We start from the raw sequence: 25,830 nt of genomic DNA on the forward strand, positions 1-25,830 counted from the left end.
AGTCAGAACATTCAAAGCTCAGGATTCAAACCCAGCCCTGTGTCCCAGATCCCAACCTGACACTCTGGCCCACATGCCTTTCTCTGTCTCTCCATGTCCCATCATTTCCCTGTGGAAAAATGACCAGAACAAACAGAACTTTGGTCTGTGACAGTCGCTGTCTTTACTTCTAAAGCATACATTGGGTTCACTATATATTAACATCAAAAGTGGCTACCTAAAATGGAGTCATCCTTTTTAAAAATCCAGATTTTCACATTTATATATAAGATTGAAAATGACATGAAATTAAACTATACAATGTTATGAATAGTATAACAAATTGCTTTTAGAAAGCAAAATGAAAAGAAAAAAAATAGCGGTTGGGACTGTTGTAAGCCTGGGTTCTGGTCTTTTGAGGCATTGTGACTGAGAGCCAGCACCGAGGGGAAGGACCAGCCCCTCTCTGCAGGCACAGGAGGGAACCCAGTCAGACAGAGGAGGCAGATGTGGCTGTTCAGACTTCAGAAGGTAAGAGAGAGGCAAGGCGGTGTCTTCCTGCACCTCTGGGCCCTTGGTGTGTGCATTGATCAGTCTTTTTCAAGACCCACACCAAAGAGAGGTGGGGCTGGAAGAGGGCAGGGGGCAAAGCTGGGTTCAAAATGGTTATTTTGGTAACAAAGGGCCTCTGGGCCCCTTAGCAGGCCCTGGCCACCAGCAACCTGGCTGACCCCATCCTCCTGTCAGGCACACTGCCTGCTGGGTTCCTAAACCCACTGTTTCCTCCTGCTCCCTATGCCCTGGGCACTTTCTGCTCCAAGAGCCCTAAGGGCAGCCAAAGACCTGGGGTACTCTAGGAGGACCCACAGAAGAATACTGCAGTTTTCTAAGTAGCTGGATATTATCCAGGGCATTTTGACAATATAAAATCCCTAGGGTTCAGGCCAGCAGCCAAAACAATGGAGGGATGGCACTCCCATGGACTAGGAGGGCACTGTGGAGTCAGAGGTCATCCCCCCTGGGTACCCGGACCTGGTCTTGGCCCTGAGGCAGGGCTGGGGCAAGCACACTGGGGCTATGCCCCTGAGCCCTGAACATTTTGGTTCTCACAATTTGAGAAGAGGATACTTGTTTCCATCTGCTAGGGGATCATGAACCTCACCCTATTTCCTCCTACAATCCCCTTCGCCCTACATTCCTCTCCCCCATCAGCAGTTCCATCTGGCTAAGGATACAGTTCCCTACCACCAATAGGAACCACACTGCAAGTTGGGAGGGGGCTTTCAAAACCACAGGACTAGCTCTCGATGGGCCACTCCTCCTCTCCCCCTTTCTAGCCATGCCCATTACTTTCCAGGCAGAGCTTCCCAAAGACCCCTATCCTTTACAACTTGACTGTCAGAAACCCGAGGGACACATCACCCCAGTCTGGGGCAGACAGAAGGCTGAGGCTCAGTCTATCCTGATCCCCAGAACTAGGTCACAAACAGCAACTTGAGGGGATGCCTTATACCCAGCCCACCTCTGGGGTCCAGGACCTACCATGACCCTACTCCTTCCGAACCCATCTTGTGGCCTAAAAGATTTGGAAAGATTGGGTTGGTAGACACCCATCCCTGGGACAGAGAGAGAGCATGTGACTGCCAGTGGAATTTCAGTCCTCTGGAGATGAGGGAAACTACTGCCCTCAGAAAGCAAACCCTGCAACGGGAAAGAGGTTTATGGAGTCAGGACTGGCCACAGCGATCTGGCTCCCCAGAGCCAGGCTGGTGACAGGAGTGCTGAGTACACTCACCCTCCACTGGCCCAGTACTGTTCGTCCTCACTCCCGGAGCCTAAGAAGATGGAGCTGGGTGGGGGGTTGGTGGGCTGCAGCTATAAGGAGGCGAGGCTGGGCTGGCCCTAGGAGCCATCGCCTGGCCTCAGGGTAGGCAGGCGGCCACCTGGTAGGCGCCCTCGGCAGCTGCAGCGGCAGCACTGTGCTGTGCACTGTGCTCCTGCAGCAGGGCCACGTCCAGGAAGCGCTCGCCACACCACACGCACTTGAACTGCTGCTCTCGGGCGTGGACACCCTGGTGCTTGTTAAGATGCTCGCGCTGCTTGAAGGCCTTGTCGCAGTTGGGGCACTTATAGGGCTTCTCGCCCGTGTGCACCCGCCGGTGCCGCTGCAGGTCTGACGCGTATTTGAAGCGCTTCTCACAGTCTGGGCACTTCAGCGGCTTCTCTCGGGCTGGGTCGCAGCGGTGCTGCACAAACTCGGAGGAAGAGAAGAAGCGGCGCTCACACAGGGTGCAGCGCAGGGGCTTCTCGGCCGCGGTGCAGTGCGCCAGCTGGTGCTTCTGCAGGGCCGACGCCCTCTTGTAGGCTTTGTTGCACACAGGGCACTTGAAGGGCCGCTCGGCTGCGCCGGGCAGGCACTTGTGCCGTAGCAGCTCTGCCGACTGGTCGAAGCCCTTCTGGCACATGGGGCACTTGAAGAGAGTCTCGAGGGTGTGCACGTGCTGGTGGTAGAGCAGATGGCTGGGCTGCCCGAAGCCCTTCTCACACAGCCCGCACTTGAAGGGCTCCTCCGTCTTGTGCGTACGCCGGTGCCGCATCAGCGCATACTGCTGCTTGAAGCCCATGGGGCACAGGTCGCACTTGAAGGGGCGCTCCGCACTGTGCGTGCGCTCGTGCTGCCTCAAGTCTGAGGGCCGTTTGAAGGCCTTCTGGCACTCGCCGCAGCGGAAGGGCCGCTCGCCACTTGGAGTGCAGGGGTGCTGCAGCAGCTCCGAGGACTCCTTGAAGTGCAGCTCGCACACATTACAGCGGAACAGGTGGTGCTCGCCGGAGTGCGCGTACATGTGGCGCACCAGGTGAGAGCGGTGCTTGAAAGTCTTCTCGCAGACCGCGCACTTGTAGGGCCGCTCGGAGCTGTGCGTGCGCTTGTGGTGCACCAGGTGGGACGACTGGCTGAAACTCTTGTCACACAGCGTGCACTTGTACGGCTTCTCACCTGTGTGGATCCGCTCATGCCTGGAGAGCTCCGACAGGTGCTTGAAGGGCTTCTGGCAGATGGGACAGCTGTAGGGTTTATCAGCCTGTTCCGCAGGGGCGACAGTCGGAGGCGGGGCAGCTGGCGGAAGTGATGGGGCAGCAGCAGTGGCAGGCTCTGCGGCCTCGGCTGGCTTATAGGTCTTCTCACAGATAGAACACTTCACGAGGCCACTGTGCGCGCTGTGGTGCTGCGCCAGCGAGGTGAGCAGGGAAAAGCCCATCTTGCACACTCCGCAGACGAAAGGCTTCTGCTCGGCCTGCACGCACTGGTGCTCCAGCAGGTCAGTGGCCTGGTGGAAGATCTTGAGACACTGCGTGCACTGGAATGAGCGGTCGTGGCCCGCCAGGCACTGGTGTTCATGAGGGCTAGTCAGGTGTGCCAGGTCGTGACCACACACACCGCATTTGGGTCCTGGCTCCCCGGCTGCCTGCAGGGGTGCATGTTGTGGAGGCTGCAGGCCCGTGTCTGGCTGCAGGAGGATGCCATAGACCGCACAGCCCAGGGGGTTCTCAGCAGTACCAGGGGGCAGCGCATGCTCTGCCAGGGCCGGTGGGGGCTCGGCATGGTGCTGAGGTTGGGGTGGCTGGGGCTGCTGCGGCTGTGTCTGAGGCGGCTGCTGCCAGCTTTCCGACATGCTTGGGAAGATGAAACAGGGTTTGGAGATTAATGGCTTCAGTTTCCCGCTTAAGGTGACCCAACTCAGAGAGAGAAGTTGCCCAATCTCAAGGATGGACAAGGACCTCAGACAAGGCACGGAGGAGGACTGGTCAGACGGCCCTAGTCATCAAGTGAGGAGACAGAATACAAGGCTGAGTCTACAGGGCAGGGGGTGCTTCAAGGCAGGGTCCCAACACTGCCAGGGAAACTCTGCCTTCCACAGTGAGCAGTTCTGTGGGGAAGAGAAAAACTGTGAGCTTGAGCAGAAACGAGCAGCCCTTCCCCAGTCCTCACCCTGTTCCGCCTGCACTTGCCCCTGGACATACACCACATTTGGGAAGAGAGACACTCAGGATTGGGAGAAGTTCCCTTCACTTGCCACCAAAGTAGTCTGCGGGAGGTTCAGCTCCTCTAGGCAAAAGGGATGGCAGCTGCCTCTACTCTACCCATGCCTGAACTAGGTTATCCTAGCCTACATGAGTTTCCTCAGCTTCCTGCCAATTCTCTTCAGTCAGGTGTCTCCAGGTGAGAGCCTGGGGTGATCTGTTCACAATACAGAGGCCTCCCTAAGGCCTGCAAGCCCATTCTCATTGCTACCCTGAGTCTTGACCCAGGACCCCACTGCTCAAAGGAGCAGTCTATTGACCTAAAAAGGCCACACCTCCCAGGTTTGAGAGCCCAATGGCAAAAGGCCTCTGGCAGACAACATTAGAAAAACTACATAGAACCAAGGACCACCTCAAAAACCCTCTCCTGTGTGGCACTGGCTCACACCCCTCCTCACCTATCCCCAAAGCCCTCCACTCTGGCTACATACCTATCCTCTTGCCACATAATAGGATGGATGGCCTGGCAGAGACCTAAACCCACAGATGATAGGAGCTAGGTTCCCAGAGCCACCCAGTCTCATTGTCCACAGAGCAGAATGTCTTTACTTTAGCCATCTTTCAGAAAACCAAAACCAAAAAAAAAAAAAAAAGTTCTAAATCCTCTGAATCTCTCTGGCTGGCTGTCAATGCCTGCAGAAAAATGTGAGAAACTGCACTGGTCTGTCTCAGCCATGTAACAACAGAGCATCTCTCTCCATCTCCCTTCTGGAGACAACCTATTACCTTGCTCCAGGGCTATAATATTCTGGTTAATCAATGCAAGGTAAAGCCCACCCAGCCTAGGCAAATCTCTAACTCACCACTTTGTGGCAGCATATGATAATGCCAGAGAGCGGGAGGAATTTTTAGAGTCACAGGCAACCCACTTTCAGGTTTCCAGCTCATCCGCCTCTGAAGTTGAAAAGTTTGTAAGTTTTCTCCTGAGAGGAGGAAGGGTAAAGTATGTCCTCATAGGCCAGCCTAACTTCTAACTGTTCTGTCAAAGAAATATAAGAGTGAAGCTAAAAGCTGTCATCCTCAGCATCTTCTGGGAAGGGAGGAAGGAAAGGGGCTGCTGCTCTTGGTGGAGGCAGCAGGTTGCATGAACAAGCAGGTACCACTTGGTAATCTAAGCAGGCAGAGGAGAAAGGTGGCTGCTCTGAGCACATTCAAGGTCTGGCTGCATCAATCCAACTGTGTGGTGGTTGTTTCTTTTTCTGGCATAAATGGCTGCCAGAGCCCGGGGCCCCTGGGGCGCAATCCCACTGCCCACCCTGATCCTCCTCCCGGAAGGTGCAGCCAGAAAACCTATCTAATCACTCCACAAAAGGAAGGAGAGATGAGGGGAGTGGAGGGGAGGCAAAGGGAGGCCCCCACCTGCGCCCCACCCCAGTTCTTCCTCCTCCCTAGGAAAAGAAATGAAAGCCGATCACCTCCCACCCAGCCCTACCCGCCGGCCCAGCTGGGCTGCCTCCTGTCAGCCCTCGCCTGGAGGGCCGAGCCCCTGCCGCCCGAGAGCGGGTGCCTGGGCCCCAGGAAGGCCCCAGGGACGCAGGCCCGGCCCGGGAAGCGGCTGTGCTTGGAGGCCGGGCCTGGGCCGCCCAGGAACTCAGGAGGCCGCCGGGTCGGGTCGGAGGGGCTGGGTGGGGTGGGGGGGCGGCCCGGCCGACTAGGGAACGGGTGCGGCGGCAGCGGCCCCCAGACGCAGCCCCGGGCGCCCCGCCGCTCACCTGCTCCAGGCCGCCCGCGGGGCCAGGCGCGGGGCAAGCGGCGACCAGCTGCTCTCTCGGCCGCCCCTTTATTCCAGCTCCATCAGCGGCGGCGCGGCCTACGCGCGCTGCCAATCCCCGGCCTAGCGTAGAGGTGGCGGCCGGCCCGGGGGCGGGGAACCGGCTTGCGGCGACCGGAACGGAGGAAGCTACGCGCGCGTCCAGGCTAGCGGGGCCGGGGCGGAGGAGCGCCGGGAGGGCGGGCGGACGGACCGTTGGCCTTGCTGAGACAGGCGGACGAGCGGGCGGCGCGGGGGCCAAGGAGGCGGGGCTGGGGGAGGAGCGGTAGCCGGGGCGGCGGCGGCGGCGGCGGCGGCGGCTGCTGCGGCGGGAGGAGCGGGCGGCGCGGAGCGAGGCCGCCCCCTGCCGGGGACCCCGCGGCCTGGCCGGGTCGGACACGCCGGGTGCGCCAGACTGTGGCTACCGAGGCCGGGCCGGCGCGCTTCGGCTGACCAAGGGAGGGCGCTCAGTTCGCGCCCACCCAACCCGGCCTCAGGGGAGACGACTGCCGGTTCCGCCCCCCGCCCGACTCCTGCACCTGACAGCGAGAGCCCGCCTGGACCCTCTCATCTTCGGGAACCGACGCCCGTCTAAACCGCTCGGCTTAGCTCTGAGAGCAGCGGCCCCGGGGCTCGGACTTTGAACCGGTTTGAGGAGGGGGCCCCGGGACCTGTGAAACGGGCACACCAAGGATGGAGCGGGGAGGCTCCGGGAGGCCCGGTAGCCCTCCACGCGCAGCCAGCGGGCAAACAGCATGCGGACAGCGTGCAGATCGCGGACACCGTCCTCGCTAGTGTCCCGCGGGTCCCGCCCCTTCTGGCCCCGCCCGGCCCCGCCCCGAGGCGGTGATACCCTCATCCCGCCCCCCCGGGAGCACTTCCGGCTTAGCGGAACGCGGGGTGCGGGCTGAGGTTGCCCGTGGCCCTGCCCGGTGAAGGTGTCGCACAAGGCCCCATGAGCGCTGGACCCCTGGTGGGCTACAGCAGCAGCGGCTCCGAAGATGAGGACGAGGCTGAGGCTGAGATCGAGGCCGCGACCGAGGGGCTGACCAGGCCCGGGGCTGGGCACTGTCGTCGGTGAGGATCGAGGAAGTCTCTTTTGCCGAGGCGCGGATTTGCTTGAGAACCCCGCTAGACCCGAGCATCTGTCGACTGGGGAGGGGAGGCGGTTCCCGGGGAAAGAAAAGCGGGAAAGGAGGATCCAAAGGGCACCCCTGGACAAAGCCCCAGAGTACCCCCACCAGGCTCCGGCAAGGTTGGGAGGCAGGACGCCAGCTCGGGTCCAACCTGGGACGCTGGCGGGTTCTTTGTTCTGGAAGGTAGCACACCGTCCCAGGTCTGTTTCCTCATTTGAACACAATTGCAGTGATAATAGTTGCTTAAGCTTATGGAGACCCGGGTGCGGTGGCACATGTCAGAGACCCGGGGAGGCTGAGGCAAAAAGATCACAATTTCGAGGCTGGCCTCCTGCAACTTAGACTCTGTCTAAAAATAAAATTAAGAGGGGATGGCTGAGAAGGCAGCTTTATGGTAAAGTGCCCTAGGATCTCCAGAACCACATACACTGCCTTCCCCACACACAGCATATGGAGAGCCTTTTAATTCATCCAACAAATACTCATTGAGCACCTAGTCTGAGCCAAACTGGAGACTGGGAACTTAAGTGGACAAAAGCCTTGAAAGTCTGTTTTTTTTGTTTTGTTTTTTTTGTGGGCCCTAGGTTCTTAAGTAACTATCTTTGCTGAGTGCTTTACAAGCAGTATCACTGTTGATGGCCTAGTAGTTTTGTCAGGTAGAAATACAGTTAACACATGAGGAAACATGTATCTCAGAAAGGGTACATCACTTGCCCAAGATCACAGAGCTAGAAAATGCTGCTCCATCTCAGGCCTGTCCAACCAGGGATGTGATATCTAAACCACACCTTGCTGCCTGCCCGAGTGTTTCTCATGGGGACCATGCTTCATTCTAAGGTCTGCTTCCCAGACTTGTTGAGAGACTCCAGTGCAAATACTTGGGAGAAAGCTTTGTGACTTTCTAGAAGCTACCTCATGTACTTGCCTGGAAAACCACACTCAAGATCATGTTTATAAGGGGTTACAGCTTTTGTTGGGTGTATAAAAGCAGAGAATGCTAAAAAGATAAATGTACTTGTTTCCTTTTTTCTTCTGCAGTGGCCAGAGTCCTGATCCTAGTCAGAGGTTTCCAGTGCCCGACAGTGTACTGAACATGTTCCCCAGCACAGAGGAGAGGCCTGAGGATGACAGTGCAAAACATGGGGGACGTGTGCGCACCTTTCCCCATGAGCGAGGCAATTGGGCCACCCATGTCTACCTACCATGTGAGTCATGTATGACAGGCAAACAATTGAGACCAATAGGTGCCTCTTGATGTATTTAGCCACAACTAAGAGGAAGAAACCAGAACCCTGTCTGTGCCACCCCAGCCCTGATAAGTGGATAGCAGGCAAAAAAAAATGCCCAGAGTCAGACTTCGTCTACTATCTACTGCTCTGGGTGTCCTTTGGACTTCTCAAATCTCAGTTTTCTCACCTCCAAAAAGGAGATAATAGTAATACCTATCTTTGGAAGATGAACTTAGATAATTTCTGTCAGGTTCCTAGTACAATACACAAGTAGGTGGTGGCTCTTATTATTTTGTGTAGCCTTCTCCCATTATCAACAACATCCCACACCAAGAATGGTGCACTTGTCACAGTTGATGAGCCTACATTGGTACATCACCATCACCCAGACTCCAAAGTTTGTATTAGGGTTCACTCTTGGTGTTGTACCTTCTGTGGGGAGACTTGTGCTACCATTATAGAATCATATAATTCACTGCCCTAAGAATCCTCTCCTCTTATCCATCCCTCCCCTGCTTCCTCGCTTCTGTGAACCACTGATCTTTTAACCATCTCCATAGTTTTACCCTTTCCGGAATGCCATGGAGTCAGAATCATTTAGTAGGTAGCCTTTTCAGATTGGCTTCTTTCACCTAGTAATACATATTGAGGGTTCCTCCATGTGTGTCATGGCTTGACAGTTCACTTTTTTTTTTTTTTTTAGTACTAAATAACATTCCATTGTCTGGATATACCATAATTTATTTATCCATTCACCTACTAAAGATGGATACTTGTGATTGCGTCCAAGTTTTGGCAGTTATGAATAAAATATAGATATCTGTGTATAGGCTTTCATGTAGACGTAAGTTTTCAACTTCTTTGGGTAAACACCAAGGAGGGCAGTTGCTGGATTGTGTGGTAACGGTTATGTTTAGTTGTGTAAGAAACCACCAAACTGTCCTCGGCAGTGGTTGTGCCATTTTACATTCCCAACAGTAATGAATCAGAGTTCCTGGTACTCTATGTCCTTGTTAGCATTTGGTATTGTCAGTATTCGGGAGTTTAGCCATTTTAACAGGTGTATTGTTGCATTTCCTTGGTGACATATGATGTGGGACATCTTTTCAGGTGCTTTTTGCTATCTGTATAGCTTCTTTGGTGAGGTGCAAATCAGATTTCTGTCCTACCTTATAATCAAATTGTTTATCTTCTTACGTTTCATTTTAAGAGTTTCTTCTATATTTTTCTGTATTTTTAATCAGACATATCTTTTGCAAATGTATTTTTTCCTAGTCTGTAGCTTTTCATTCTCTTAATATCTTTTTCAAAGCAGAAGTTCTTAAGTTTAATGAAGTCTACCTTTTTAAAAATATCTTTATTTTGCTTATTATATTTTTAAATGGTGCTGAGAATTGAACCAAGTGCCTCAAACATGCAAGACAAGCACTGTACCATTGAGCCTCAACCCTAGCTCATAATGAAGTTTATCTTATCAATTCTAATAACTAATAAACAATATAGCAATATAAACCTTTGGAAGACCCATATTCAAACTATACCTGCCAGTTCTGTCAATTTCCAGGTTTTTTGTTTGTTTGTTTTAAGAGAGAGAGAGAGAGAGAGAGAATTTTTTAATATTTATTTTTTAGTTTTTTCAGCAGACACAACATCTTTGTTTGTATGTGGTGCTGAGGATCGAACCCGGGCCGCACGCGTGCCAGGCGAGCGCGCTACCGCTTGAGCTACATCCCCAGCCCTCAATTTCCTCTTTTTAATTTCATCAATTTCTGCTGATTTGTTTTATTTCTTTTCTTCTGCTTACTTGGAATAGAATTTGTTCTTTTCTAGATTTATTTTTTATTTTTAGGTGGACATAATATTTCTTTATTTTTTTAATTTTTATGTGGTGCTGAGAATCGAACCCAGTGCCTCTCACTGAGCCACATCCCCAGCCCCTTTTCTAGATTCTTTTTTTTTTTTAATTTTTTAATATTTATTTTTTAGTTTTCAGCAGACACAACATCTTTGTTTGTATGTGGTTCTGAGGATTGAACCCGGGCCACACGCATGCCAGGCGAGCGCGCTACTGCTTGAGCCACATCCCCAGCCAACCTTTTTCTAGATTCTTAAAGAGGAAGTTTAGAGGATCGATTTTAGATCTTCTAATATGTGCCTTTAGTGATATAAGTATTCTTCCAAGCACCTCTTTTGCTGCATCCTACAAGTTCTGATAAGTTGTTTTCATTTTCATTTACTTAAAAATACTTGTAGGTGGTACCTGCCTATAATCCCAGCAACTGGTGGTAGACCTAGGCAAGAGGATTGCATGTTCAAGGCCAGCCTCAGCAACTTAAGGAGACTCTGTCTCAAAAAAACAAAATCTGCAAATTTCTCCTGAGATTTCTTCTTTGACACAGGTGTTATTTAAAAGTGTGTTGTTTAGTCTCTAAGTATCTGGGAATTTTCCAGTTGTCTTTCTGTTATCAGTTTCTAGTTTAATTCCATTGTGGCCCAAAGTCAGACAATGTATGATTTCTAGTCTTTTTAATTTGTTAAGGGGTTCTGATACCTACTTAAAACTGTATGTTCTGATACCTCTTTAAACTGTATTTTTTGCCTTTTATTATGTTTTATCATATTTTCTTCATAGCTGGATATGATGTATTGCATAACAGGGACATGGTAAACAGGCCTTCAGTAACATGGTGAGGCATGAAGGGGAAGCATTCTACAGCCCTGTGATCAGGTCCCAGTCATTTAAGTGAGCCTGTGCCTCTGGACTGTGGACAGCAAGGCGAGAGCCAGTTTGAAGTTATTTCCCTTCCCCCAGGTCAGTAGGGCTCCTATTAAAACACCTGCAGGTCAGGCTCTGGTTAAACCTAAGGCAGACCTTTTAAGAAAAACAGAATTTCTAAATGGTTTCTTTCTATCCCCTTGTGCCAGAAGGGCCAGAAGCACAAGATGACTTTTCTCCAAAATTCTGTGAGAACCTGGTAGAGTTCCAGATCCTAACCCTCAGAAAGCAGTGTGCATATGTGTATGTCCCACAACCCACATCCTCTTAGAGTTTTTAACTTTCAGATTTGTATACCCTGAGTCTCCAGCAATTTTTCTATTACGATTTAGGCCTCCCTGCGCTAGCCCTTGTTCTCACACAGGTTTCAGCTCATGTATGTCTGGTCCAATAATTTGTGAGCCTCTGTATTCAGCTGTGTGTCATTCACTTTTCTTATAGATCTAAGAAGAGCTGTTGTTTTCTTAGTTTGCTGAACATTTTACTTGTTGTTAGCATGAAGTGACAACTTCCAAACTTTTTTTTTTTTTTTTGGTACTGAGGATTGAACTCAGGGACACTTAACCACTGAGGCACATCCTGAGCCCTTTTTTGTATTTTATTTAGACACAGGGTCTTGTTGAGTTTCTTAGTTCATCACTAAGTTGTAGAGGCTGGCTTTGAACTCACAATCCTCCTGCCTCAGACTCCCTAGCCGCTGAGATTACAGGAGTACAGCACTGCACCCGGCAACTTCCATGCTTTTTAATGCTGGACTATAAACCTGAAGTCTCCTCCCTGTGTGTATCTTGTTTACCTGAATTCTTTTCAGTGAGCACATATTACTTCTTTAACCAGAAATGCATGTTAAATTTTATTAAGCTTTATAGATACAGACTCAAACCCAGAGTAATATGGGCTTCTCTCTGCCTTCTGGGCTTTTTCACTCAGCCTTGACACCTTGGCTAAGACAACAGCCCACCCGCTCCACTCTTCCTTCCAGATGAAGCCAGGGAGGAGTTTCTGGAGCTGCTTGATCTGTTGCTACCCCACGCCCAGACCTATGTGCCCCGGCTGGTGAGGATGGAGGCCTTCCACCTCAGCCTGTCTCAGAGTGTGGTTCTGCGTCACCACTGGATCCTCCCCTTCGTGCAGGCTCTGAAAGACCGCATGGCCTCCTTCCAGAGGTGAGCGCTTCCCTGGGCCTCTGGCTGTTCCCTCCAAGGCTTCTCCCCCTTTCCTGAACTATGCAGGTTGGAGGTATGAGTTTCATTATCCCAGCAAAAGGAATAGAACACAGGAACATTGAAACATCTCCTGGGGCCACCTGAGGTACATCTCATCCCATGTGACCTTGGGCACATTATAAATTCTTTATACTTCTAGTTTCTTACATGCCATATAGGAAATCTTTGCTCTCTTTCTCTACACTCTCACTCAACATTTCTAACACAACTGTAGCCACATGATATCCTGAAATTTTAATTCAGTTCTGATGGTAATGACCCAAAGTTAGTGCACACATCACAGGTTAGGGGCTCAGTCCCACGAGACTGCCCTCCACTTCAGATGCTAGCTTCTCATGTTGGATCCCATGTTACCCACAACTCTTTTTCAATTTTGCTATAATTCAGAGGTTTCTGTGACTCCCTCCTCAGGCTTGATCATTAGCTAAAACAGCTCACAGAACTCAAAACAGTTCATTTAATAGATTATCAATTTGGATCCTTTAAAGGATATTTTAGGGGGTCCAAATGAACAGGCAGATGAAGACACACATAGGGTGAGGTCTGAAATGGTGCCAGGCTCAGGAGCTTGTCTCCAGCGCACCATGCATTCTTCACCAGAAGGAACTCTTCAAACCTGGGCGTTAGGGATTCTTCTGGAGGTTTCAGTATGAAGGCATTATTAACTCTAGCTCCTCTCCCCTCCGCAAAGGATGGGGGTGTAGGGCTGAAAGTCCGGGCTTCTAATCATGGCTTGCTCTTTCCAGGTGACTGTCCCTCTTATAGGAGTCCAGCAAGAGTTGCAGAAAGTTCCAAAGGATTTAGGAACGCTGTGTAAGGAACCTGTCAAACACTAAATAATAGAAGGAAAGATGGTCTTAGCACCCTTACTGTTTAGGAACTTATATGGGTTTAGGAGCTCTGTGTCAAGAACTGAAGCAGTGACCAATATAGATTTCTTAATTTCTCATATCTGCATACAGGTCATGGGAAGATGTCTGCCTCAGAGGCAGCTTATGGTGACTGAAATCCTGCCTGCCCCTCAGCATGGCACTTGGTAAAGGGCCAGAACTGAACCCTACTTCTGGTTTTGTCTACGGGCTTGCGGCATTTCCCCCCTTAACTAGTTCATGCCATTCTCCTACAGAAATGCCTTTCCTGCTAGACTTGAGCAGATCAGAACCCTGCTCTTGCAGGTGGCACATGCCTATGATACCAATGATTTGGGAGGCTGAGCCAGGAGGATCCCAAGTTCAAGGCCAGTCTTGGCAATTTAGCAGGGCCCTAAGCAGCTTAGCCAGACCTCAAGAAATAAAACAGGGTGGGGATATAGTCAGTGGTAAAGTGCCCCTGGGTTCAATTCCCAGTACAAAAAAAAAGGACCCTCCTGCTCTCTCTACCAGATGGCATGTGCCCCAGAACTCCTCAGTCCTCGAGATCGTCAGTATCTGGGAATTGGCATTGTTTACAGCCTAGAGCTCATTACTCCTCACCTCCACTCATTCCCATGTCCCTCTTCCCTTCTGGAGCCCAGGTTCCCCCCAGCAGGACTATAGCTTCTCTCTGAATAACCCACAGCCTTCTCCAGGTGCTCTGGTTAATCATGCCATTAAATAGATGCTTGCTGAGTGCTTGGACATTCAGGAGGGAGCGGAGCCTGGAGGACACCTCTCTTAGAGTTCGGTGGGTCCACTGAAGGCTGGGACTCTGCTTTTATCTGCAGAGCTTTTTTCAAATGAGGTGTTCCACAGACACCCACTGTGTAGATGTGAGACAGGTAGAAATAGAAGTCTCTGGGCTGGGGGTGTAGCCCAGTGGTACAGTGCTTGCGTAGCTTGCACAAGGCCCTGAGTGGGAACTCCAGCACTGAGAGAAAAAGAAATAGAAGTCTCCTAGCCAAGGCCCATACCCACAGCTCAAGAAGCCCTAGGCCCAGAAATTCTAGTGAAGGGCTTTGCCCAACTAATAGGTTCGACCTAACTAGTTGAACCCTTTCTGAGGGCTAGAGGGGAAGATTTACTCCAAAGCCAGTCAGTCATCTAGAAGATCAGGACTGAAGCTCATCTGTTCTCCAAGCCTAGCCCACCTCCTTTTTTATTGCCATATCAAATTTACTGAACTTTATGTATACTATCAGGACTGTTTTGGTCACAGATACCAGAAACTCAACCCAAAGTGGCTTAACACAAAGGGGGATTTATAGGCTGGTATAGCTACAAAGTTCAGAGGAAGCGCTAGCTTCATGATGAGGGAGTGGAGGTCACCGGAAGATGTTAGATGGCACCTGGCTCTTACTGTCTCAGCTCTGTGCACCTGAGGGGACACTAGCATCTCCAGGCTGACCTGCCTAGGAAGATAGCCCTCTTCTTCTTCTTTTTTTTTTTTTAATATTTTAGTTATAAGTGGACACAATATCTTTATTTATTTTATGTGGTGCTGAGGATCGAACCCAGTGCCTCATGCATGCTAGGCAAGCGCTCTACCTCTGAGCCACAAACCCAACCCATAGTGCTCTTCTTTACTTTTTTGTTTTTGTTTTTGTTTTTATTTTTGTCAGGAACAGAACTGAGGGCTTCAGGCATGCTAGGCAAGCCCTTTGCCACTGAGCCACCCCCCTGCCCCCAACAGCCCACTTTTCAAATAACTTCAGCAAAAGTCACAAAAGACTTGGACTGGTTTGGCTTGGTGTTCATGCTCTCCCTTTTGTGAGTGAAGAGTTAAAAAACCCTTTCTCCTTCTACTTAAGAAGCTTTCTCTGCTAGAACACTGTTCCCTGACCAAGGGCAGCTTGTCAATAAGTTCTAGGTCCGGGAACAGCAGAGTTGCCCAGGGTGCAAGACAAAACGTGGCCCCTGGTGGGAAGTCACAGTTCTGGGCCTCCTTGAACCCACTTGTTCTTTGATAGGCAGGTGCCCACTAAGACTCTGGAAACTTCACCCAAGAGTTATTTCTAGAGTACCCGAGGGGTACCCAAGGAGTACATAGGTGGGTTTTTCCCTTGTTTACTTGGGAAACAGCTCCAGAGAACTGCCCCTGGATTGCTGGATTGGTTCCCTCTGAGGAAATGCATCTGATGTGCCCCGTGGCTCAGTGTTTCTTGCTCTGTGTCCTGAGTGGGGCCCAGCCAGCCATGGCCTCTTTGAGCTTGATTGTCAGGTTGAGTCCAAGATGACTGAGAACAAGCAGTGCACCCCGGATTCTGTTGCTGCCACTGAGGGCACTCTCTGCTCTGACAGGCCAGGCCTAGGTCAGTGCCTGCAGCTGAAGGGGCGGTGGCTGGACACAACATCCAGTGTCGACGGCAGAACACTTATCCGACACCTTCCAGAACTCTTTCCAAAATCTGTGCTTTCCCAGGAACTAGTGGTTCTGTCATCCCTTACATTTTCCCCAAAAGGGATACTGAGCAGGGAGGCAGGGCGCTGGCTGGCTGATTTCATGCACATGGACAGGTTTGTGAGGCTCTGTCCAGCCACAGATATGTTCATTCCTTCCACTGGGATGAATCCTTTGGCCTGGAGGCTGTGAAATTATCTTTTCCTATGATGGGACTTGCCAAGTTGGTCCACGAGGGGCAAGAAGCCAGTCTGTCCCTTTGCGATCACCAGTGTCTTTAGGACACAGCCAGCACCTAACTGACTGAACCTGACTGGTCCCCATGTCACTCATCTGAGGGGTCAGTGGGGGCCTGTTTCTGCCTCCTTTCACACCATTGGAGACCCATCCACTCTTCCTAGAGCCTCATAGGAGAGAGCACGGGCTTTGTCAGGCAGACGGAGGTTCAAATCCTGCCTCAAAAGCTTCAGTTTCCCTGTCTATAAAATGGGCATAATTATAGTGCCTGCCTCAAAGGCTCATGTGAGGATCCCGTGAGCTGATAAGCCCCAAACCCGAAGCTCAGCCCTTGCACATGGGAAGTGTTCTTGTTATTGCTTAGACTAAATCAGTGTTGTCCTTGTTTTAACCTGCAAGGCACAATTTGGCCCTCATATGATTTGTTATCACCCACTGGTGATTAAGACTTTCTCAGTTCCCATCAGTAAAGTTGAGATAGTCTCAAATTGTTTGGAATGAACTGCTCTTATCAAAATAAAAATTTTTTGCTAGCATCTAAATGATACTACATATACTTGTACAGGGTGATGTTAAGGTCTTGCTAGCTCTAATTAGGGTTCAGTTTACCATTTATATAATGAGGTGACAATATTAAGTATAAAGTTCTATTTCTCAAGTGCTATTTATCAAACTATTTTTCTGTTTGTTTTTTCTTATTCTTCCTGAAATATGATCTTTTTTCTTCTAAATTTCAGATTCTTCTTTACTGCCAACCGTGTAAAGATTTATACCAATCAAGAGAAGACCAGGTGTGTCCCCCTGATCCCAAGTCACTACCAGAAGAAGAGTCTTTGGTGGAGTGCTTTTTGTAAAATTTTTAACCAAGTCTGCCAGATTATAGGGAAGCTGTTCCCAAATCTGAATTTTCATTAAGAAAAAGAACTGGGAGGCCAGGCATGGTGGCATATGCCTATAATGCCAGACATTCAGGAGGCTGAGGCAGGAGGATCAAAGTTCAAAGCCAGCCTGGGCAATTTAGTGAGACCCTGTCTCAAAAAGTAAAAAGGGCTGGGATGTAGCTCTGTGATAGATCGCTTGCCTGACCTATGAGGCCCCAGGTTCAATCCTCAGTGATACAAAAATGAAACAAAAATAACTGGGGGAACATCGGGAGGGGTCCCAGAGGTGGAGCAGATGGGGCCCTTCTCGGTATAGGGAAGAAAGCTGTGAAGGTAGAAAACCTGCTCCTGCCCGTCTGCATCCCTAGTTTTAACCTTTATCTCACACATTCTGCTCTCTGACCTTTGTGTGCTACACCAGCATCCCCACAGTGACACCATCACTCACCTCCCCTTGATTCATCCATTGCTGGGCAGTTGTGAGGCTCAAAAGAGCCCAGTGGATTTTAAAAGCATTAAATGAATATAAGAAGAAATTATCATTACCAAGGTTTCAGAGCGAGCCTCCATGTCCCCTCCACTCACTGAGCCACCCTCTCTCAGCACCTCTGAAAGGGCTCACTCCTTCCTTCATTCTGTGCTCTACAAATTTATTAAGCTACTGGGTTTCCAGGAGGGAGGAATTGGCAGCGTCACATACCGCTGAACAAGTGAGGACAGAGGAGTATCCTTGGCTTTAGTGACACGGAGGTCATCAGCAATCAGCAACTGGCAGGCACTCCTGCCAAAGGTTTGGAGACAGGAGGCAAGGAAGTAGGGGACAGGGAAGCTGGACCAAACACCTTTTTAAGAAGTTTTCCTGAGAACAGGATGGGGGCTGGCTGAAGGTGTGGGTCAGGAAGGGTTTTAACCATACTACATGGTTCTGCACAGGAGAGCGGCCTGAGCACTGTGGGAAGAGGTGGACCCAGGGGGCAGAGTGCAGAGCAGTAGCAACAGGAGCCATGTGGGTTGAACCTGGGGAAAGAAGGTTTAGAGACGGAGGAGGAGGAAGGAGAGGCTTATGGAGCAGCCCTGGAAGCTCAGGAGGGAGGTGGAGTGAGCCTATGGCCAGGCTTCCTGCCTGGTGCGTCCCGCTCCTCCTTGGGTGGTCTGTGCCCTCAGAGGCTGCATCTCATGCCCATGTTTCCTTTGCATCTGCCTCTCCCTAGGACCTTTGTTGGGCTTGAGGTCACTTCAGGGCATGCCGAGTGCCTGGACCTGGTTTCAGAGGTTGACAGAGTCATGGAGGAATTCGACCTCACCACTTTCTATCCGGTAATGAACAGGGTTGGAGATAATGAATGGAGATACTTATTATCTCTTCAACGGGCTGCTGCTTCTCCACTGGCCCGTCTCTAACTGGAATAAAGCCATCCTTAAAGAAGCCTTCATCAGAGGCAAATTAAAGAGCCCTCCAGGAGTGTCCCAGATGCCAGCCCACAGAGGACACATGCCACTGGGAGGTGAGGGGTCTGAGGTGCAGCTAGATGCGGCCCATCCAAAGTCTAACATTTTTTAAAACTCCATATTTTAAATATGGTCCAGTATGTCTCCTACTGCATAATGTCTCCATGTTTGTTTTATATTTCTTAAGAAGTAGTATCTCCCACAATTTTTAGCAAAATTGACCCTCTGGGAATAGTTGTAGCTTTGCATACTTTACTGCACCTGCCACGTGCTCTCTGGGGGTACTGAAGAGTCCAGGTGGAATGTCAAGGCTTTAAAGGGCCCATTGATTTTATTTGATATATTTTTTAAAATCATGCTGAAATATTTAACAATGAACTTGAATGGAAATAAGTATTATTTCTTTAAAATTTTAGATGTTTTGAATTTTGTTCATCTCATCTGGAAAGTATGGCATCTGTTAGGATGTTCTAGATCGGAAAACAGAGTCAGATCCTGGGTTCTCTTCCATATCCCCAGATTTAATGACTCTCTATATGATATTTAAAGGAAAGCCTCTCAGAACGGATTGTCTTAGCTCAAGCTGCCATAATAAAATACCATAAACTGGGTGTCTAAAACAACAGAAATTTGTTTCCTCACTTTCTAGAGGCTAGTTATCCAACATCCAGGTGCTGGCCGGGTTGGTTTGTGGTAAGGACTCTGGCTTATAGACCAGTTCCTTCCACTGTGCCCTCCCCTCCTGGAGGAGAGAAGTGGGAGTGCACAAGATCCCCAGAGTCTCTCCTGCCAAGGGCACTCACCCCATCATGAGAGTCCCTTCCTCGTGATCTTATCTAGCCCTAATTACTCCCATAGGCCCCTCTCCAAATGCCATCAAAATGGTGGGGTTAGGTCTTCAATATGTGAATTTGGGGAAGGGGATAAGACCAACTGCAGGCTATTTTATCTTTCTGCTGTCCTTGGGATCAACGCTAAGGGTCAGATCTCTCAGACAGGCCAGGGATCCAACAAGAATATCCTGACAGCTCTGTCCCAGACCTGCTGTGGCATCCAGGTGATAGCCTGCATCCCTCTTTTCCTCTACAGGACCCTTCATTCCACATCAGTCTGGCCTGGTGTGTGGGCGATGCTCGTCCCCAGCTAGAAGGACAGTGCCTGCAGGAACTACAGGTAAATTCCCAGGGCAGGAGCAGAGAGTGCTGAACTCTGGAAGGACAAGGTGGACACTGGGGAGGGGAAGGACTAAGCATCCAAACCTGTATGCCTGGGAAGCCAGTGAAATGGCAAAAAAAAAAAAAAAAAAAAAAAAACACAAAAAAAAAACCCTCAAACGTTACCTTGAAACTCAAAGTGTGGTCCGTGGACCAGCAGCACCAGCAGTACCTGGAAGCTTATTAGAAATACTATTGCTTTGATCCCACCCCTTGCCTAGGAAAGCAGAAATGCATTTTAATAAGATCCCTAGGGATGTGTGTTGCAGGAGGCTGTGAGGAGGCTGCTGGTTTTCCCTGCAAGGCTTGGGCTTGGCCTGTACTGGGAGTGAGTGGAGGGTGCCAGGTGTAAGGAACACCCAGCCCCCAGAACCTAGCACAATTTGATAGTAGGTGAGATGTTTTACCCTCCCATTAGTGCCCCTGGGGAAGAACCAACAGTACATGGGCAGCAGTGACCGGCAGCTGATGCTCTGCCCCCGGTGGGGAGGCAGGCCATGTGGGAATGTGGCTTATGCTGCTTAGCTGGCACTTCGGTTTTTCAAGAGAAGCCAGAAATGCAGATTTTTATGTGTATCTCCCAGTTTTCAAATATTGGAAAATGATGTCGATTTTTAAAAACACTTTGTAAGGCAAACAGATTCTGTGCAGCCCACAGACCATCATGGAGTAGCCTCCCTGCTCTGCCTCGGTCATGCTGGGAGAAACAGAGAGCACGGACTTCTGACTCTAGCAGACCTGAGTCCCAGTCCTGGTCCCCCTGGTTTCTGAAACCCAGAGCTTTGAGCTTTGTGTCCTCATCTATAAGTTGGGGTGGTAGATGGATGGCACAAAATTGCAGAGGTGATTAGACCAGACAGCTCCTGCAGAGCTGGGGACTGCGCGGCTGCCTCCCCCTCAGCATTGTCTACCCTCTGAAGGAATTCACAAGGCTGCTTTTGTTTGCCATGTCCTCTGGGTCTGGGATTTCCCTTAATGTGACCGTGCTGTCCCGCTGCTGGCTGCAGGAAATCTTGGATGAGTTTGAGGATTCTGAGATGCTGCTCCGCGTGCTCACCGAGCAGGTGCGCTGCAAGTCTGGGAACAAGTTCTTCTCCCTGCCTTTGAAGTGAGCACAGAAGCCTTACTTGTCCAGGCCCCTCTGCAGGCCAGGCCGTGAAGAGGAATAGTCCATGGGAACACTCCCAGCCTCCCTCTAAGAGGCCCAGTCATGCCTCCGGACTGAGTGGTGTTGCCATCCTGGATTGTCCTGGGGGCTGCTTCTCCTGGTCCTTTGGGGTTTCAGGTTGGATGCAGCTGTATTGTGGTCATTCCCAGGAGTCACCAGTAGAGGGCAGCCTGGGTTTCCTAATTCTTGCACTGTGGCTATGCAGAAAAGAAAAATGAGGGCTGCCAGGAGAGCCCACCCACACTCAGCCGGAATCCCCCCCATAGTCCCCCTAATGAACAGCCCCCTCCCTGACACTCCCCCTTCTGTGTTTAGTATTTTGATGCCCTTGGCCTCATACCAGGTTTTTTAAAATCATCATGCCCTGCCTTATCCCTGTCAAGCAAGGACATAGGATTCTTCCGAGAGTCTGTCACCCTCCTTCCTTGAAGTATGTCACTTTTATTTATTTTCTGTTAATCCCAGCCCCTCCTGTGCCAACAGAGACCATTTCGGGGCCAAGGTACAGGGTGGTAATTTGTGGTTCAGCATCAGTTTTCTCCATTCTTTCCTCCCACTCGCCCCCAGCCAGGTGCCTGGGGAGACTTGAGCAGATGTTTCATTTTGGCCTAGCCATGGCTGAAAGCCCGGCCTCCAGCACTCTGTGACCTCTGACTTCCCCACCAACTTTCCCAACTTCCCCTGTCAGTGCCTGGGCATTCTGTAGGGAACCCGGAGGGAGGACCAGGGATGCACAGGACCTTTATTTTTTCAATCCCTCACCAAGGTGAAGGGCCAGCCCTCTCCAGTTATTATCTGGGTTTCTGGTAATAGATGAAGAAATGTTTTTGTTATAGTTTCAAATTATGTTCAACAAATAAAAATTGCATTTTTAAAAATTTTTCAGTCTTGTTTTGGACTGCAAGAAGGTGAGTGAGAGGTGACTCTCTGTCCCTGCCTCCCCAGGTGTGCTTCACAATTTAGAGGCTCTCTTGTGAGTCTCTTATGACTTCTAAGGTGGGCTAAAGGGGCACTAATGAGGTTTCAGTAAAATGAGGGTGGGGTCGCCCAGCCCTGCCAGGCCCGCACACGGGAGGCTGCCGGAGCACATGTAGCCAGGGCTGGGCATGTGGCAAGGGATCGCCTTTCCCGTTCCTCAAGGGTCGAAGCACAGATGTTTAGACTTTACACTGCTGTAACACTCATTGTGTCCTAGGACCTTCTCATGTACTCTTTCCCATAATCCCCTGAACAGTAACCAGGGTAGGAATGATTGTTGCTTTATGGAAGAACTTGTTAAGTGACTTGCTTGGGTGCATGAAAAATCATGGCCTGACCCAGCCCTAACGTCAACAACTGTTCTGGCAGGGCCCAGGTGTAGCACTGCACACCACAAGCCTCCTGCTCAGCCCTGAGGGAAAGGTGCAGGGGGAGGGGCCCATTGCTCTGGCTGCCACTGTGCCCTGGCAAAACCTCTCTATCCTCACTCAGGAGGCCACGTGCGTACCTATTCCCCTGAAACCACCACACTGGTCTGACTCCTGCCTGACTGGTCAGTCGCTTTCCTCTTCTTGCATTTGAGATCACACTGGTGAGAGAGGGGGCCAGTCATGTTTTCTGTCTTGCAAACAACGTGGCAAATCAAAGTCTGACCCCGGTGCTTAGAATGGGAAAAAAGCAGGCAAGGTGTGTGGAGAGGAATCCCTAGCCCCAACTTCATACTTCCCAAAACTGGCTGCTTCCCTGGGGAGGATGTAACTCCTGTAGTGTCCGGCAGAGGATGGAATTAGAGAGCAGCCACTTTGAGGAATGGGCCAAGATCAATAAGCAGCTCTTCAATGGAGAATGGATGGTGGCGATTGAGGAAGGAAGCAGAAGTTGCGCTGGGGGGGAGGGGTGGGCAGGCCAGGCTGGGCGTGAGGAGGCCAGGCAGCAGGGGCTTGGCGGATACCCAGACATCAGATGTGCCTCCAGAGCAGAGCAAAGTGCTCTACTCCCGCTGACAGTGCAGAAGCAGCTGACGCTCTTCCATAAGAGGAGATGTACTCCAGAAACCAGGGAGAGAACTCTTGAGAAAAGGAAAGATTGGAACAGGCTGAGGTCCTAAGCTGCTGGCTTGCAAGGAAGAAATGCTCTTGATGAGGATTTTATCACACCAGTGAGAGAACCGAATCAACACATCTGGCCCCAGCGTCCTCAGATGTTTCCCACAGGGCAGGGAAATGGTCATCTCATGGCCTGATTGGCCGGTTTCCACCTGGCACTCCCAGCCCTCTCCATCGCCTCTCCAGACCACCCCAGCTTTGTTTCCAAGGGAAAGAGCAATTACCTCGGCTTGCTTGTTTATTCCTTGTCTTGGCACCAGGAGTCCCAGGAACTGCCTTGCAACCCAACCGGACCTGTTTTGCCTGCCTCAATTGTGCCAAGCACTGAAACGGTGAATTTTGCAAAAGAGAAAGAGTTTATTCATCAGGCAGCCAAATGAGAAGAGGCAGGAGTCCCAAGTCTCAAATCTGCCTCCCCAGGACAGGGTTTAGGGATGCATGGGGTAAAGAGGCAGGGTGGTCTGAGGCATGGGGAAGGGTGATCAGAGTAGGAAAAAGTGAAGTCATCTGAGTTCTGCTCAGGCATAGTCCAAGAGTCCTATGACTCTTCAGAAAATGGCAGCATTAGCATGCTCTGCAGATGGTATTTTTAGCTCTCTGATGTCAAAAGGGCACCCATCGGACACCTGACCAGGCCCAAGTGAAGGGTTAGTGATTTTAGCTGATTTGAACTACCTCAAAATTGCTGAAAACCAACTTTACCACATGACTCATATATCAGAAGTGTTATCTACCTATCTCAAAGTGAATGTGAGTGTACTGCTGAGCTACAGGACAGCTAAAATGGGTGATAAATGCAAGAGGGTTTATTCAGGTTTTCCCTCAGTGGCAGCCTCACCTTTGAGGTGGGCCTGGTGCGCTACCTTGAGGGGGCCCTTGCAGCTGGGGAGCTGTGTGGGGAAAGGGTCCTGGGCCTGAGCAACTTTCTTTCACTGAACCAGACCTCTCCTACGAGCTGGGCCAGCTTTACGGTGAGGAGACAAATCCTCAGGGGGGAATAACATGTTCCAGATCATCCAGCAAATTTGGGCTGGGATAGGAACCTCATGACCTGGCTTTCAGTCCAGAGCTTTCTATACAACCCCTGACACCACATCAGGGTCTCAAAATGAAACTATGCTATGAAACACAGTAAACAGGCTTTGATTCAAAAGACCAAGAAGAAAAAAAAAGTTGGGGGTGGGGGGTCAGGATAGAGATGAAACAATGTTGGCAAGCTGTGGTATTTAAAGCTGGCTGACCAAGGGCTGCTGCTCATGCTTCTCAGTTCCTTGTGTCCTCTTTATGATCTTAGGTTCTGGCCAGAAAGGACAGAAACTTAGTCGCCTTGCCCACGGTACCTGTAGGAGCCAGAACTAATCATTGGGAACCCCTGGTCACAGGGGAAGCCGCTTTCAAGAGGGATCCCCATAAGAGAAAACAACCTCTAGACTTATCCAGCTGCAGGCCTCTACAGATGCTGCTCACCTTCTGGGCTCCTTTCTTATTCAGTGGTCCCATAAACCCACTTTTATTAAAAAAGAAAAACTGGCTGAATGCGAATAAACACAGGGAAAGATTGCAATGCATTCATTTAAACAGGGGCAACCCTGATGTCCATTTCTGAAAACCACTGTACTTTTCCCCAAAGCAAATTTCAAAGTGGAGATTTAGAAACCCATTTCCCATATGAGGGATCCCTACAGAGAAGTTAAAGAAAATCAATGAATTTGCCAAACTCGAACTTCCTTCCTCGGAGGAAGCTCTGCCAGGTAACATCCACCATTGCTTTTTCTTCACTGGCAGGTCGGTTCTAACAGGCCATTTCCAAGGCTCTCGCCCTGCCTCCAATTTCAGGGAGGCAAGCTGGCTAAGGAGCCCCAAGGGCCCACTTTAAGGAAAACCGCCCTCAGGTAAGGGAAGCTCTTATTTCCTGGTCTGCAGAGAGGTGAGATCTCCGCCCCACTCACCTCCTGACCTCCTTGACCTCGCTGCCCTGCCTGGCCAGGGCCCTGTGTCAGGGCAGTCCTAGGTCCCTATGCAGAGTCTTCAGGGGACCTTCGATCCCGGGTCCCCCTAGCTCTGGCCTCCAGCACCCACATGGACTGATCTCAGACCACTCCTGGAATACATTTAAATCTAGCACATTAAGATCCGAGGGAAGGTTGCCCCCCCCCAACCCCGGGTCCAGAGCCTCAGTGGGCATTTCACTTGCATATAATAGTGGCCAAGAAGTGCCTGGCTTCAGTTTGGAAATTAATGTGTGATGAGCAGGAGCCAGAACCCTCACCTAATCTTCACCCCAACTCCTTGCCCCACATTCCAGATAAAAAACATGAAGGCCCAGAAAGACTAAATAATTTGTCCACATCCAAACAGCGGGCAAATGGGGACTCCTAACCCTGTGCCACCCCTCCCGCCGGAGGCGCCCAACTCCCCCCTCACTTTGTGATTGAGGAAAGTTACTAAAGGGTCCAAAAGACGCTTTGAAAAGGGGCCTTGGCCAACAAACTTCCAGAGTTTTGTGTTGTTTCAGTGTTTTTGTGCATTCGTTTATTTTAGTCAAAACACGACACTTGGGTCCCTTCCTAGCCCTCCTTCCCGTCCACCTCTGCCTCAGTATTCCCCATTCTCAACCACCCAGGGCGAGGAGAGGAGGAATCTTCATTCCTCCTTTCAGGGAAACCACGCCTTCCTTGCGCCCTCTAAAAGGATCCAACTGGGGTCACCCCCACGTTCAGAACCTGGGATGGAGTGACGCAGGGCGAGCTTAGGGGTGTTTGTCGCCATCTGGGAAGAATAGCCCCACCTGCCGGGGCTTGACTACCGGCACCTGCTACTCGGAAGCCTCGGGTTAGGGTATTGGCCCCAGCGCCCCGCCAGGGACCGCACGCAGGGAGCGTACTGGCCCTTTAAGAGCGGCGGCGGCCGCAGCGCGCGGGGAGGAGGGTCGGGAGCGCCGGGAGCCGCGCGGAACTCGCCGGGTACGTCGGGCGCCAGTTCCCTGCGCTCCTCCCGGGACTGCCTGGGGACCCGGGCCCTGTTGGGCGCAGCGGTGAGCAGAGCCGCGGGCAGGAGGCGCGCGCTCTGGGCAGCGCCGGGCCTTGGGCATGGACAGAGGGAGCTCGGAGCGCAGGGGGCGCGGCGGGTCCGGGCGGCCGGAGCGCTGAGCCAGACAAAGGCTCAGGAGTTGCGCTTGCTCTCGGGAGCCGGGCGCTGGGCGCCGACGCTGCGGGACCCTGCGGCCCGCGGCTCCGGCCCGGCCCCCTCCAGCGGGCCGGCTCCGCGCGCCCGGACCTGCCCCTGCCCGCTTCTCCTCGCGCTTGG

The 25,830-nt window shown here is 51.0% G+C and overlaps 2 protein-coding genes across 2 annotated transcripts; one reads left to right on the forward strand and one right to left on the reverse strand.

Annotated features, from left to right (window-relative positions):
• Positions 1 to 139: 139 nt before the first annotated feature.
• On the reverse strand, positions 140 to 6,083 carry Znf319 (zinc finger protein 319). The gene is made up of 2 exons (XM_046435064.2): positions 5,772 to 6,083; positions 140 to 3,905 (listed from the first exon to the last, which is right to left on the reverse strand). The coding sequence occupies exon 2, from the start codon at positions 3,648 to 3,650 to the stop codon at positions 1,902 to 1,904; it is 1,749 nt and encodes a 582-aa protein (XP_046291020.1). The 5' UTR covers positions 3,651 to 3,905; positions 5,772 to 6,083; the 3' UTR covers positions 140 to 1,901.
• Positions 6,084 to 6,666: 583 nt separating this feature from the next.
• Usb1 (U6 snRNA biogenesis phosphodiesterase 1) lies at positions 6,667 to 21,321 on the forward strand. Its single transcript, XM_046435150.2, has 7 exons — positions 6,667 to 6,886; positions 7,984 to 8,150; positions 11,933 to 12,116; positions 16,466 to 16,519; positions 17,821 to 17,926; positions 19,148 to 19,231; positions 20,280 to 21,321. The coding sequence occupies exons 1-7, from the start codon at positions 6,765 to 6,767 to the stop codon at positions 20,382 to 20,384; spliced, it is 822 nt and encodes a 273-aa protein (XP_046291106.1). The 5' UTR covers positions 6,667 to 6,764; the 3' UTR covers positions 20,385 to 21,321.
• The last annotated feature ends 4,509 nt before the right edge of the window (positions 21,322 to 25,830 follow it).

Source organism: Marmota monax, unplaced genomic scaffold (genome assembly GCF_021218885.2).
Source record: "Marmota monax isolate L192 unplaced genomic scaffold, Marmota_monax_Labrador192_F-V1.1 WCK01_AAM20220418_F8-fsc00024, whole genome shotgun sequence".
Lineage (NCBI taxonomy): Eukaryota > Metazoa > Chordata > Mammalia > Rodentia > Sciuridae > Marmota > Marmota monax.